At 41.6% G+C, this 16005-nt stretch overlaps 1 protein-coding gene across 4 annotated transcripts in view; it reads left to right on the plus strand.

Annotated features, from left to right (window-relative positions):
• The window catches only part of rab26 (RAB26, member RAS oncogene family), a 130189-nt gene that overhangs the window by 17389 nt on the left and 96795 nt on the right, over window positions 1–16005 (plus strand). For all 4 annotated transcript variants that reach the window (XM_012970587.3, NM_001079420.1, XM_012970586.3 and 1 more), the window contains 1 exon segment: window positions 1808–1918. In XM_012970587.3, coding sequence (XP_012826041.1) covers window positions 1808–1918 — 111 coding nt within the window.

The raw sequence follows: 16005 nt of genomic DNA on the forward strand, positions 1-16005 counted from the left end.
TTCTATTAAAAAATATAAAAAGGCTGCATATTTTTTAATTTATGGATATTTCAAAGTTAAATGAAATGATGTTTACTTTTCAAAAAGCTCAAGTTTTGTTTGGGAGGAGTTCCCCATTAATATGTGAACTCTATACCAGGTTTTATAACCCTGTGGGTGCTTAACCCATTAAAAAAAAGGTTAATAAACCCTAATTTGCAGGCTTTTTATGGCTCTTGCATATTATAGATAAATATGTCATGTTGTGTCTGGTCCCAATAGTAATACAGAGAGGCAAAATTCCGGCAGTTCAGCCTTAAATGAAAAAGTGTTATTTAAACTAATATGAAATGATCTATGTGTCAGGTATAATAACTGCCATTTTGCTGAGGCAGATCCCATAGGGATGTCTCATTATTTCACACTCACTGATGAGTTCATTTGTATGTGGTTTACACACGGTATAGTCTCGCCATGAGTGCTGCCATGAAATACCATGCCCTCCTCCGATCCCTTTGAAATGGCCGAGCTGGGAGTTGTAGCCAAACAAACAAATTAACTCCAGTGGGAGAGCAATAATGTGGAAATTATTGTCTTAAGGATCCATTGTTAATTGGAAAAGTATACACGATTCATACACAGAGATAGATATTCTGTTTGTAGATAGAGAAACCCTTTTCTGCATTTGTACATACAGCACTGAGATCTTGAGTTCAGTCCTGACCACGGCACCTTCTGCATGGTGTTTCCATGTTCTGCCTGGGTTTCTTTGGGAAAGGCTTCTGCCGAAACGTTGGGGTAATTCTCATCTTTGGTATAGTGTATCCGCTTACCTGTGTGTCTCTTTTTGCCTTTGCACATTTTTGTGGTGTGTATTACTTTACAATTTTATATGTTATTTTCTGTAATCTTGTAATTAAAACTGTTAAACTTTCTGCATATTATATAAAGGATAACTATTTTTAATACTACCTATTCTATTCAAAGTGTGTTTCCTTGGGTGCCCTGATAACCTCCTACAGTGAAACATGTAGTTCAGGCCTGGACTGGGATTCAAAATAGGCCCTGACACAGAGGTCCAAAGAGCCCCCACCAGCCCAATAAATAGTGACTGTCTATGGCATATTACAGCAGCCCCTCTGGCATTTGCCAGTTCAAGCCTGATCCAGTTATAGTCCTAAGAATATATAGATGTTTTCACCTGGAATTGATATTCAAAATGGGGTTCTAGGAGTATCTACTATTTTTACAAATCCTCCATGCTGGGTCCCATGAAAGATCTAGAAAGTAGGAAAATGAAAGCAAAGACCAGATTGGCTGCTTTTGGCCACTGCTCTTATTCAAGTTAGCATCTATGTTAGTAGTCCTAATGGCTCATTAGTTGTCTTCTGATGATGACGTAGACCCTTGTGTTTGTTTGTCAGTCAGTGGAAGAGATATTAGATTGTTAGCTCTGCTAGAAAGCATCGTGTAATATGTCAGTTCTGTATAATTCCAATAAACTAATAACAGTAGGTACTGCCATATTGTTTGCCTTTTCCACCAACCTCCATTTACTTCAAGGGAAATGAAAAGTTTGCAAATCCACATAGCAAAGGTTTTCCTTCAAACTCCCACTTAGAAAAGGAGTATGTTTGCCTGTAAAGTATGTAATACTGCTCATAATTGAGTATTATTATCCTTTATTTATACAGCACAGACATGTAATCTCAGGGGGCTGTTTATTGTCTCTATTGTGAGTATTGTTTCTTCTTTGCCAGGCCAGCTCCATCATAGCAAGAAAGGTTCACTCCATCCCATGATTAACTGTCTGTTATTTTCATTTTAGGTGATGTTGGTGGGAGACTCTGGAGTTGGGAAGACGTGCCTCCTTGTGAGATTTAAGGACGGGGCATTTCTGGCCGGAAGCTTCATCTCCACTGTTGGGATTGACTTTCGGGTAAGGGCTTTCCTCAGTTACCTTCATGATCCTCACCTGCTGCTCTGTGTACAGTAACCTAAAAGCTTGTTACGAGCATGAGAAACCGTTTTGCTCTTCTTTAACCTTGCTTCAGGGACGGGTTTTTCAGAAATACGAAGCCAGACAGGCTGACCATGTGTCTAATATTCCTAAGCAAAGTGATTCTTGTAAATGCATGACCGCGGCTTTAAAAGGTCTAATGGATTGTTGTCCTCTAAAATCCACAACAATGCCTCCTAATTCTTTTTAACGCAGAAGGATCTTAATGTTCGTGGTCAGTGAAGGTTGCAGATTGGAGCTAAGTGGTCAACTGGTAAACACAAGACAGGTCCATTAAGTTCTACATGGAGAGACCTGGTGTTAGTGCTTCCATGTGCGTGCCCAGGGCAGAAACCGGGGACTGATGTTGAGATGCAAATCTTGCTTGTGCCATTAAACATGACATTCTACGTTACGCTTAATTAGGCAAATTGATCAGGGTGGGTTAATTTAGTTCAAATGTGACAGTCCTGGGGTAAGGGTATTGGGTGGAAGCACCCCTGCTAGGGTACACTCTAAAAATATAAATTGACTGTTTAATATAAAATGTAATATCAACCATTGTTGCCATATCTCAGAGTTTTATTCCCCCAAATGCCCTATGTAAGAGTGTTGCCATGTCGCCTAGCGCTGGAAAGTTTCTCTTTAATTACAGGCGGTTGCTTGGCACTGTTACATTTGCACAGTGAAAGGAATCAAGGCCGTGGTATCATTAATGCAAACAAATGCGCCTCGTGGATTATATATTCATTGCTCAACGTGTTACCAGGGTTTCTCGAGCAAATGTCACTTCTGTGTCACATTCTCAAGGGTGACATGACATAATAGATTGCCTCTGTTTTTGCACAATAAACACACTCGCTGCTTTCCCCCCTCCTGAACAAAAAGCCATAATCACTGCATTTCCACCTGTGTGAAGCCTAATCACAGTCTAACGTTATCTCTCCAGGAGATTTTAACTCATTTATTATTTAGATGGCTTGACCTGAAGAGTGAGCTAAACTCCCTTTCTTAAAATAGGAGTTGCTTCCAATCTAAATAGAGTGTGTCCATTCATTTGCCTTCTCTCTTTGTATCTGTGCTAAATGCCCAAACGTATCTGGACACCTTCCTATCCAACCTACCTTTCATTCCCAAACCAAGCGGATTAATGTGGGCATCACTTTGCTCTATTCTTCTGGGAAGGTTCCATTAGATGTTGGCACTTTGTTGGGTGGATTTGTGTCCATTCAGGGACAAGAGCATTAGTAAGGGTATCTGTTCCCAATTCATTTGCCTTCTCTCTTTGTATCTATACTACATGGCCAAAAGTATCTGGACACCTTCCTTTTCAGCATTTCATTCCCAAGCCATGGGGATTAATATAAAGTCGGACCTACCTTTGCTGCTGTAACTGTCTATTGGGAAGGTTCCACTAGATGTTGGGACTTTATTGGCTGGAGTTGCATCCATTCAGTTACAAGAGCATTATTAGGGCCATGGCAGATGGGGAGATTAGTCACCGCTTGACAAATCTCCCTTGTCATGGGCGACTAATCTCCCCGAAATGCCATCCCACCGGTGGGATGGCATACGCTGCACCGTGATCGCCGAAGTTGACTCTCGAGGCATCCCATCCCATTTTGGGGAGATAAGTGGCCCACAACAAGGGAGATTTGTCGCGGGTGACTAATCTCCCTGTCTGCCACGGCCCTTAAGGTTGATCAATGATGTTGCGGCTAAGGCCATAGTTGTCCAGTTGGGTTGAGGCTAGGGTCAGTCAAGTTCTTCCACTCCCATCTCAACAAACCCATTGTGTATGCAGTGTGGTCCCTAAAAAATTTTGGTGAAGAAAACAAAAATAGGTGGGAGGGGAAAAATAAATAAATATGCGCCTCAGAGCTTTCACTTGTAAGAGCTTAGCTTGTACATGTTAGAGAAGCCGATAGAACTGTCCACTTCTGCTAACACAACGCAGTCCTTCTTGCACCCTGACCAGCTCCAATGCTGAAAATGTAAGCAAAGAGCGGGTGAGGGGGGACAGCAGAAATGCCCCTGCCCCTGGCCAAAGCTCCCTAAGGAGAACACTGGTATGGACCATACTTTACTGCACGGGGTTATTATCCTACTGACACAGGAAAGAGTCTTCCCTAAACTGTAACCACAAAGTAGGAACCACAACATTGTCAAGAGCGTCATTTAAGGGCCAATAATTTGAACAGGTGCCCACATACTTTTGGTCATATAGTATTACTTGTTATTGGCTTCTTGCAAATCCTTTGTGAGATCTCTCAGAGGTTCAAAGATTTCAGAGTGAGTTTTTTTCAGCAGATGTGGGGAGAATAATTCATATTCCCTTCTTTCCATAGCACTTTCTTCACTTCTTCTAAAATTACCCATGAAAGGTTCAGAAAGTAGATATTTTACAAGGAAATTGCTCTGTGCTACTACTGGGAAAAAATATCACCTGTAATTTTCTGTAAAATGCTGGAAACCTTATAAAAATGCCCTTTTCTCATTGCCTCCATCTGTGTTGTGTTTATCATATTCCTTTAGCGATTTAGAGATAAGAGCAGGAGAAATAGACTCCTGAGTGCTGATACTTCATTGTATAGAGCTTTGCACATCAGGGGATCACAGTGTCTGGGGTATTTATTGTGTTCGTCTGCGCTCTCAGTTTCAACGTAAAAACATCTTTACCTTGGAATGAGTGCCGTATATTTTGCCTTTATGTATTATCGCCAACCCCCGGTGGCTCTTCTTCCTAAGGATTTAATCCTGAAGGGTTTCATTATTGACGGGGGTGCCAAATGTTAGGCACTGAGTTTCAGACCAATTATGACCGGGATCAGACATGTGCCTGAAGAAATTCATGACTTTGAAATAATATTGTGGAAAATTCTCTTCAGCCTCCAATAAATTCGACCCGAGTAGCTTTAGAGACAGAAACATTGATTCAGCAGTAAAAAAACTCCTAGTTCTTGGCAGACAGACAACGCATACATCTTGGAGAATTTAAGAACGTCCTACACATCTCATCTAATATTGTTTGTCTTTTGAAATGCTGAGGTATCTGGTGTAGAACTCCGTGTCTTTGCAAAATGATGGAATCCAGCCCAGTAGGACAGTTATTCAATATCATCTCAGCAATCTGCATCACTTTGAATCAATGCTTGATGCCCCTTGGATGTCTTTCCTAGGCAGGGTTGGTCAGAGTCAGCTGATGTAATAAAACATAGAAGGATGTAACCGAAGGACAGAAGGAAGGACACATTAAGACAATGTGACACCTGTTTGACTTATGCCAAATAAGCTACTCCTCCTTCTCCTGATCCCTGGCTTTCATGTCTTGTTCATCATGCTAATCAAAACTACACAACCCGTCCTAAATCTTATTATATTTTCCTTTCATGTACCTTAAGTAGTCCTTGAACCATGTCAAGTTTATAGGTACTCAACGGCTAATACTTACATTAGATAATTAAAGTGCCAGTAGCAGCACAATTTTTTTCTTAACTTGTAGGGATGAGTGGGATGACCTGAAACCACAGGACTGTGGGTTGGGTGGGTTTGGTCCAAGGCATGGGTTCAAGAGGGGGGCAATTCAAAACTTCAAGCAGGGCCCCTCCTCGTTGGTCATTTAATAATGATGACCGCTTCCTTATGGGGACTGATTATATCCATTGATGATAAGATGACCTTGCGCCTGGTTGGGTGCAGTTTGGGAAGAAGTAGGTTAGGGTCTGGTTTGGGTTAAATGATCTCTGACCCACTCATCACTAAAATCTTGCAAGGTTCCTGATTTAAAGCAGGGCTTGAATAGGAAACATCTCCGGAGCTTCAGTAGGTTGAGGATGTGGACTTTTAGTAAGCCTATAACTAAGTGCTGTATGCATGAAATGCATAAAGCTATGGATTGAGCTTGATGTCCTAAAACCCACAGGACAGTGGGTTGGGTGGATTAGGGCCAAGGTGTTGAACCCCAGGTTTGGGTTTGAGAGGGTGGTGGTTCAAAACTTCAAGCAGGACCCCACCCCTTTGGTTATTTCATAGTGAAGACCCCTTTTCTATGGGGACTGATCCTATCCATATATGAAATATTATAAGGGAGCGAACTGCGGCTGTCATAAAGTAGAAGAGGACCTTGGGCTGGGTTGGGTGCAGGTTGGGAAGTAGCAGGTTAGGGCTGGATTTGGGTTGAATAATCTCTGACCCACTCCTCACCATTAACTTGCAAGGTTCCTGCTTCAAAGTAGGACTTACCTACTGGTCTGGGGCAGAGCATCCGGACCTATTTTGCTACTAGAGAGCACTTAACTATGGCTTAGTCACTTTTTTTCTTTACTTTAGACCTTAAGCAAAATGAAAAACCTGATTTTTAGGGTCATTTTCTCAAGCTCATTATTTCACATGGTGCCCCCCATCTTTCTAACGTTTGTTCCTGCCCCAAACCTGTTTGTGGGAAAATATATCTCAAATATAATTGCAACTCCCACCACAACCATTCCTCTAGTCTAGATCCACCCCGGATCTGCCATTCAATGTTACCACCCCGTGACATCATCCTCACCTAGAAGACGTTATGAAACCCACCACAAAGGTACCAACCCTTGTAATCCATAGCAACTAAGCAGCAGCTAGCACTTACAAGCCAATGCTGAAGGCATACTGTATACGTGTTGCGATAGGTTATCAGACCTAGGAGCAAACTTCATTTCTATATTCTCTCTTTAGGGTCTCACATTTGCTTCAAGGCAACAGTTTTTTTCCCTTTTTCACTAATTTTACAGCATCATCGTAAGTCATCTTAGTAATAAGAATGATCATCCTTTAAAGACATCAGAACATTTGTTTGTAGCTCACTAACCTACCTCTTAAGAGGATTTACTGATTAGTTGATCGTAAACAACAAAGTCATTTAAAATAATCCCATAGATTTTTTTTTAGCATAAATCCATCCATAGGTGAACTAATGTGGCTGGAAATACATCTTTTAGCTCTTTTATTTAATCCACAAGGGCATATCATTGACGTTGAATAATTGGTTTCTTCCTTTGCCAAAGCCATTACAGCTAATAAATCCCAAGAAGAGGCCACCAGGTGGTAGAAGAAACGGGTTCCTATTGATCTCTTACAATTTAAGGAGCTGGCTTGCCCCCTTGACATTATCCTCAGTGTATTTTCTGGAACGCTGCAAAATTGTTCAGCACTAACTTCTTCATCATTTTCAGCCTGTGATTAGGTCTTTATTCACATCATTAGATATTAATGGACTAATAACGTATGAGTCCAGCATGTATCAGGGCACATTTTGTGGAAGGTTGTGGCTTGCAGGCTAGCATTTAGACTATGTTCCAACTAAATGAAAAACTTGCTTGGGATCTATTGATAAAATAATGACTGACAACAAAAATATAATAACTGCTCCAGTGAATTACTGCATGCTTGTTATTAAAGTTGGCCACACGTGTAAAGATTTGCCACCAAATGAACATATTTGCACTGAAAAGATGGGTCAAAATTGAATAATCTACTGGTCTTGGGCCATGGCCCAGTGGGCCAGGATTCAATCACTAATCATATATCATAATGGGATTGTATAGGGCCAGTAGCATGCAACCTCATCAGCCTGTGTGGCCACATTGTAATGTACCAGCATTTGTTCTCTGCCTCAGTAATTGTTAGGGTCAACTGGCTTGGGTAGGAAAGGACAGAACGGCATCATTGAAGGAACAACATACTCATAGAGCCTTGCTGGAGCAGCCTTTGTCTTTTCCTAGGCTGTCCACAAGGTTCTTATCCCCTACCACTTATATTAAAAAGTTTCTGTGTAGCCATGGGGGCAGCCTTTCAAGCTGGAAAAAATGAGAAAAGTACAGGTTACATAGCAGATAACAGATAAGCCATGTAGAATATAATTGGGTTTTATCTGTTATCTGCTAAGTAACCTGTGCCTTTTCTCCTTTGAATGGCTGCCCCCATGGCTACACAGCAGCTTAGTTCAGGGTGGGACTGGGAAAAAATCCCCGTGGGTCCCAGCCCTAGTGGGCCCCGGCGGCCCAAACCACGACCCTTGCCGGCGCTCCCCCTACCAGACCGTTCCTAACCTGACGTATTAGTCGGGTGGGGGACCCTGCGGGGGGTTATGGGGGCTCCTGCAGGGGGGGGTTAGGAGACGCGGCCGGCGGGGGCACCTGCAGGCACCCCCCAGTCCAACCCTAGCTTAGTTTATATAAACTATAGTAGTGTTTCAGAGGCAAACACACCAGTTGCACCAGTGCAGGTCATTAAGTACATTATATTGTGATACAATTTAATTTTTTGATGTTACTGTTCCTTTAATTTCCCACTCCTATAAGAGTATGCTCACTCATGGCCCCCCTATCTACCCAATTCTCACCCCCTAATTATCACCAGCAACCCCATCTATGTCACTTCCCTGTATGTAATGCTAACCCTAATGGTTACATATCCAGTAGGGACATTTTCCCTAGTTATATTGTTCTGAATGCAGAACAAGGGGACAAAAGCAATCTGTAGAGTAGGGCCTGATTCCGTATACAGTGCATAGGCACCATGCAGGGTGGGCAGAGATTTGGCATGGTATATAAGTATTATTTTGCCACTAGCAAGCCTACCCATACTTGCCTAATGAGCATATGAAGGGGAAATATATTTGTGACGAACAAAACGATTAGCATTTCCTGAGTTTAGGTGCATCCTCTTATATTGCAGTCAGAATATTACTCAACAAAGGCAATCAGCATTTATTTAGAAACGCAAGACATTGCAAAATGAAAGCATGTCTTAGCATTTTATATGAAAGCTGCAGCCAGAATAGCAAAACCTTATTGCCTTTGATTTGTACTGTCCTTTGATATCAGGGAAAATCTTGATCTGAGCACTGAGCTTTGGGATTTAACTAGATGGATTCCTGCTTTGGTGCGTTACTATGCCAGACTGTCCCCTTCCATCATGTAGAAGAATATATTAGCGCGCTAGGTAGGACAGCCGTACCCTGCCTTCTGTGTGCTGCTGGCTGGCCGTGCTAGTGTCCAGCTGGATAAAGCACCTTCAGGGACTATTTATGCATCGTGGGATATTTATTAGCTTGGTGTCAGAAAAGTCTAGTTTAATCCATTCTTTAAAAGGCTTTGGGCAAGGTCACTGAATAAATCAAGTGTGCATATGTATTTTAGACTCCCCTTTATCACTTACTGTTACATTTACAGTATTTGTGTCTTCTGTTTACACTTTAAGTGCCAAATAATCTTTTGTGGGCAGCAAACCACAAGTCTGTGGTTGTTTCACTTTTTGGTTTAATCCCTCTTTAGAGTCCTAACCTTTGTTCAGGCCTACCCTAGTTCATAACAAGGTAACAGATATATGAAAATATTGGTGTGTTGGCCAATTAGCAACAGCTCCAAGAATATCTAGGGCAGTGAGCAACCCAAATCTATAATTGACCTTCTAGCTCCGGGTGTTTCTAGTAGAGCAAATAGACACTCTCCCCAAATCTCACCCTAGCTGCCTTCAAGCTGGGCTTTCAGGTGTATCTAGTAGAGCAAATAGACATTCTCCCCAAATCTCACCCTAACTGCCTTCAAGCTGGGCTTTCAGGTGTATCTAGTAGAGCAAATAGACATTCTCCCCAAATCTCACCCTAACTGCCTTCAAGCTGGGCTTTCAGGTGTATCTAGTAGAGCAAATAGACATTCTCCCCAAATCTCACCCTAACTGCCTTCAAGCTGGGCTTTCAGGTGTATCTAGTTGAGCAAATAGACATTCTCCCCAAATCTCACCCAAACTGACCTTCAAGCTGGGCTTTCAGGTGTATCTAGTAGAGCGAATAGACATTCTCCCCAAATCTCACCCTAACTGCCTTCAAGCTGGGCTTTCAGGTGTATCTAGTAGAGCGAATAGACATTCTCCCCAAATCTCACCCAAACTGCCTTCAAGCTGGGCTTTCAGGTGTATCTAGTAGGGCAAATAGACATTCTCCCCAAATCTCACCCAAACTGACCTTCAAACTGGGCTTTCAGGTGTATCTAGTAGAGCGAATAGACATTCTCCCCAAATCTCACCCAAACTGCCTTCAAGCTGGGCTTTCAGGTGTATCTAGTAGAGCAAATAGACATTCTCCCCCAATCTCACCCTAACTGCCTTCAAGCTATTAGAGGGGATTATAGGCAGTTGGGGGATGTTCTTTTTTCCCATAAAAACAATCAACGCACCAGAGGCCACCCCTTTAGATTAGAGGAACGGAGCTTCCATTTGAAGCAGCGTAGGTGGTTTTTCACGGTGAGGGCAGTGAGGTTGGGGAATGCCCTTCCTAGTGATGTGGTAATGGCAGATTCTGTTAATGCCTTTAAGAGGGGCCTGGATGAGTTCTTGATCAATCAGAATATCCAAGGCTATTGTGATACTAATATCTACAGTTAGTATTAGTGGTTGTATTTATAGTTTATGTATGTGAGTGTATAGATTGGTAGGTGTGGGTTAGGTGTGCTGGGTTTACTTGGATGGGTTGAACTTGATGGACACTGGTCTTTTTTCAACCCTATGTAACTATGTAACTATGTAAGCTGGGCTTTCAGGTGTATCTAGTAGAGCAAATAGACACTCTCCCCAAATCTCACCCTAACTGCCTTGAAGCTGGACTTTCAGGTGTATCTAGTAGAGCAAACAGACATTCTCCCCAATCTCACACAAACTGACCTTTTAGATATTTAGGTATCTAGTAGAGCAGATATACAGGTAAGTTTACTCTAAGGGGGAAGGTAAATTTTGGGTCGAGGAGAGTAGAGATGGCCAGTGAGAAGTGTTGGGTGGTAGCATGGCCCTAGAAAATGCTAAAGCCCAGGAAAATGGCCTTTGGGAGAATGGCCTTTAGGGCTACCCTGGCATTAGGCATAGAGACTCTGCATAAAAGTAGGTACCAGAGGATAATATTAGTGGCATGCTGGGGTAACACAACAGGGCAATTTCAGGTGTAATTTTGAGCCTTTACAGATATACAGCCCATATAGCTGACCAGGCGGCTAAGATCACTTGTACTCACTATTAGGGTAATGTTAAAATGCCAGAATATTAGAGCCTTGACTCCTTTCCAAAAATTACATGGAAATGGCTTCCCTTTGCGTGACTGATAAACTGATATTTTCCTATATTTGTTCTCATATTCCTAGGCCATTAAAGGTTGGAGCTACAAGAGGGGCTTAAACTGATGAAGTTGACAACCCCTTATTGATGTTAGTTTCCCCGGCTCTTTTTCATTGGGTACAATAGAAAGCTTGAGGCCTGCGACTGTCAACAGGAATTAGTGATATCCCACCTCTTGGTGATATTTACAGGTCCTGAGATTCTTGCAGCACATCCCATTTTTCCCAATTAGAAATGATCCAGAGCAACCTTTGTGCATTTTCATTTCAAGGTAATAGTAGCTGTAGGCGGTGATCAACTGTCACCATTTTTAGAAGCATTGAAAAATCTCCCTTTTCTTATGGCAAGGCCTTGGCCCATCTGGGCTCACAATAGACAACTAGCATTCAGCTGAAGGATGTTTCCATGACCATAGAATCGCTTCTCCCTCTCTGCTTTTCTATATGACGCACACAATTGATTTCAAGCAACGCTAGGAAGGCAGCTCTTTTATTCCACATACTTAGCAAATCAATTAGAGGCAAAGAGAATATATATATATATATATATATTTCTATCTATCTACCCAGGTATGAGTCTAATAGCATTCGCAGTTTAACCTTTCCTGTGCTCATCAGAAGCCTGCGTGAGTGGGAGTAGAATTGAGTTTTAAAAGCACTTTAAGCTTATAACTTTGCCTTGCTTAATTGTACCCAGTATAAGTGCGTGCATTTACTAGACATACATTTATGTTCTGTCTCTAGGAGGAATAAGAGGGAGGGTTATCTGTCACTACAGTGCTTGTTCTCTGCCTTTACTTGTTCATTTTCTGCTGATTAAACCCCCAGATTTCCAGACACCTGTCTAGGCTATATCCCCAAGCCTTTCTGCTGCTGGGTTGCCACCTTTTCCAGAGTTTAATACTGGCCACTAGTGATGTGCGGGATGACTGATAGTCGTCTCGCACCCAACCCTAACCTACCCCTACTAAACCCATGCCCTAAACAGCCTGCGGCTCCCCTATAAATAGACGCGTCAGAAGCTGCGACCTGTGACCTGCATTTGATGTGCATATGTTTTCCCGAATCCCTCCGATCCGCGGGTAAACCCACCTGTAAAGGCCCATCCTTAGCTGTTAATTATATACAGGTATGGGACCCGTTATCCAGAATGCTCAGTACCTGGGGTTTTCCGGATAAGGGGTCTTTCTGTAATGGATCTCCTACCTTAAGTCTACTAAAAAAATTATTTAAACAGTAATTAAACCCAATAGGATTGTTTTCCCTCCAATAATGATTAATTATATCTTAGTTGGGATCAAGTACAGTACAGGTACTGTTTTATTATTACAGAGAAAAGGGAATCATTTAACCATTAAATAAACCCAATAGGGCTGTTCTGCCCCCAATAAGGGGTAATTATATCTTAGTTGGGATCAAGTACAGGTACTGTTTTATTATTACAGAGAAAAGGGAATCATTTAACCATGAAATAAACCCAATAGGGCTGTTCTGCCCCCAATAAGGGGTAATTATATCTTAGTCGGGATCAAGTACAGGTACTGTTTTATTATTACAGAGAAAAGGGAATTATTTAACCATTAAATAAACCAAATAGGACTGTTCTGCCCCCAATAAGGGGTAATTATATCTTAGTTGGGATCAAGTACAGGTACTGTTTTATTATTACAGAGAAAAGGGAATCATTTAACCATTAAATAAACCCAATAGGGCTGTTCTGCCCCCAATAAGGGGTAATTATATCTTAGTTGGGTTCAAGTACAAGGTACTGTTTTATTATTACAGAGAAAAAGGAAACCATTTTTAAAAAAGTGAATTATTTGATTACAATGGAGTCTATGGGAGATGGCCTTACGTAATTCGGAACTTTCTGAATAATGGGTTTCTGGATAAGGGGTCCGATACCTGTACCAAGAAAGTATAAGAATAAGGTTTCCTTTGCTCACCCCTGTGCTATTGCTCAAAGCGAGCGACCTTTAGGTTGCAAGGGTAGTTATAATGAAGCACCCAGAGAGCAGCTTCAATTCCAAGACAATTTTAATATGCAATTTGCAATTAGTCTCAAAGTGCTACTGTCTGCATTATAATAACAACTCCTGAGAGCGCTACCACTTTAAGACAAGGACAGACAAGTGGCTAAGAGAAAGCAAGACAAATGCCTGCTGCCGGGTAATATTGATTTGCGTGCGGATCCGCAGTGTGCATCCCAGTGAGAAAAATGACTGCAGTTTTTCTATCCCACGGATAAATCCCTGCCCCCCCAAGTGCTGCCAACTGGGTAGATTTAATGATAGCCTAGTGGAGTCATAGATAGGCCAATTGAATGGAAGCTTGTTTTTATTTACTTTCTATTTGTTTATTTACCATTATGCACTGAAACAACTGTATTGTATATAACAGGAATAGGAGTGTATAAGCTAAAGTGTTCAATTGTTGTTCTCGGAGGTAGATGTTGTACCGACCCGAGCTGTCCTGTTCATAAATATGGAGTCACTAGTGAAGGGCAGGTTCAGGGTGAAAAATTGGCACCCAAGTTCTGGTTTGGGATGAGTATAGGGCCACACTAACCACTGCAGTCCATAGTACCTGTGCAATAAGGTAAGCCTTGTCTCTGACTCCCAACATTTGTTGGATATTGTTGTCCAGAGTCTTACCCCTCTGGGATGTCATCTGAGAGGACTGGTAAGTCTCTTCTTTACATTAAAGGGGTTGTTCACCTTTGTGTTAACTTTTAGTATGATGTAGTATTGGTCTTCATTTTTTATTATTTTATTATTTCATATTTTTTTATATATTTCACTTTTTGTTCAGCAACTCTCCAGTTTGGAATTTTAGCTGTAATCTGGTTGCTAGGCTTCAAGTTACTTTAGCACCCAGGGAGAAGTTTGAATAAAAGCCTGGTATATGAATAGGAGCATCCCTGAATAAAAAAATAAGTAATAAAAATTAACAATAACAATAGAATTGTGGCCTTGCGGAGCATTAGTTTTATGGCTGCCATTTGAAAGCTCAATGAAGGCAAATAATTTAAAAACTATAAATAATGAAAACCAAAAGAAAAGTTGCTTAGAATTGGCCATTTTATAACAAACTAAAAGTTAACTTAAAGGTGAACCACCCCTTTAGGAAGGGTTGCACTGAGATTGAGAAGTGGAGCTAGGATGGAAGGTTGGAAATTTCCCAACATGTGCACCATTAGAAGTCACTCCATGTAACCTAATGTTTGCTTGGACTACCCAATGACTACCCAATGACTACCCAATGACTACCCAATGACTACTCAATGACTACCCAATGACTACTCAATGACTACTCAATGACTACTCAATGACTACCCAATGACTACCCAATGACTACCCAATGACTACCCAATGACTACTACCTGGGAAGCAAACATTTGTGCTTCCATATTCCTTAAGGACCACTCAGTTTGACTTCTGCCTGAATTGGGTACATCTGTGGTTACTTATCCACTATATAGCCCTTAGGTTGCCCTCTGTTTGGCATCTATAAATACAAGTCTAATGAAGCTGAAAAAGAAACACAAGCAGGTCAAGTTCAGCCTTTTGTACAAGCAAACCTGCCTAACTTCTAGTTGAACATCTGAAGCTGCGTCCAAACTTACCTTCAAGGTGGGAAAAAAATTCAAGTAGGCAGTCCTTGAATCTGTTGCTAATTCTGTAGGTACCATCACATTTTGTTCTGTCTATCATTACTCATTCAGTATGAGCCAATTACCGTGCCTTCTGTCCATAGCCAGGTAGAGGTACTGGTGCCCAAGGCAAGTATACCCGCCAATCTAGCCTGCTTGCCACTAGCCCACTCACTCACTCGCTAAAAAAAATCCCTTTCCCCACCATCTTTGCTTGCCTTCCCGCTACCACTCCATGTTGTACAACACTGCAATATTGACCCAGAGTTTGGGCTGTAGTGTCCCCCTCTGGTGTGCCAGAGCACCTGTCTCTGCTGCCTATCCCTAGTTCCATCCTGTTTCTGGCTGTAGGGGGTACATATGTGACTACTTATCCTCTGTATATTTTATCTGGGGGATGTACACATGTAGTTACTCATTCTATACAGTATATAATTCCAACTTTGTCCACCACAACTTGGTAGAAGTATAGAACAGAGTCCTATTCTTCAGAGTTCTGATACCAAGGATAAAGACTGATGGGTTGACCTTCTCATTGATGCCTTTTATCTCATGTAAATGATCTCCTTATACATTGTAGTATGTGAACCTCATAAGGATCCAATACCCTTTGTCGTAACGTATTCTTTTTATAATATAGGGAGAGTTTTAATACAAAACAGTCAGTCGCCATAGATTCCCTTGAAGCCTTCCAATGAACCAACAAAAATACTGTATAGAAGGGGACTGAAACCTGAAATGTTTCATTTGCACTTGAAAAAGAAATGTGTGATTTTTTTTCTGAGCTTTAATTCTTTTTGGTATATTGTATTGAACTGCTGTCAACTTCATTGACAAAGGGGAAACTTCTTGTATCATGTTCCTGCTAGGGGAGTGCCCTTGGGATCTGACCAGGAGCACCAGCAAGGCTTCTTTACCACGTACTGTGCGGATCAGAAGATGACCCCTGCTGTTATTTGTATTTGCAAAGCCCTACTCCAATTTTCTAAAATGAACCCATAAGTCTATTCCCAAAGATGGAGTCATAATGAGAATTTCTACATATTGGGGGCTTGATATTCGCTGGGGGCCTGGGGCCATGCGGTTATACCCCTGGTGCTAGCGATGCTAGCTACCTCTTCTATCAATTTACTCTTGTATTTTTGTTGTAATGTAAGCATTTAAAGCTCTCTAAGTAAATGACTAGCCTGGAAATTTGCCTTAAACAAATGAGTGTTGTGGCTTTCCAGACCGGC

This window comes from Xenopus tropicalis, chromosome 9, assembly GCF_000004195.4.
Source record: "Xenopus tropicalis strain Nigerian chromosome 9, UCB_Xtro_10.0, whole genome shotgun sequence".
Lineage (NCBI taxonomy): Eukaryota > Metazoa > Chordata > Amphibia > Anura > Pipidae > Xenopus > Xenopus tropicalis.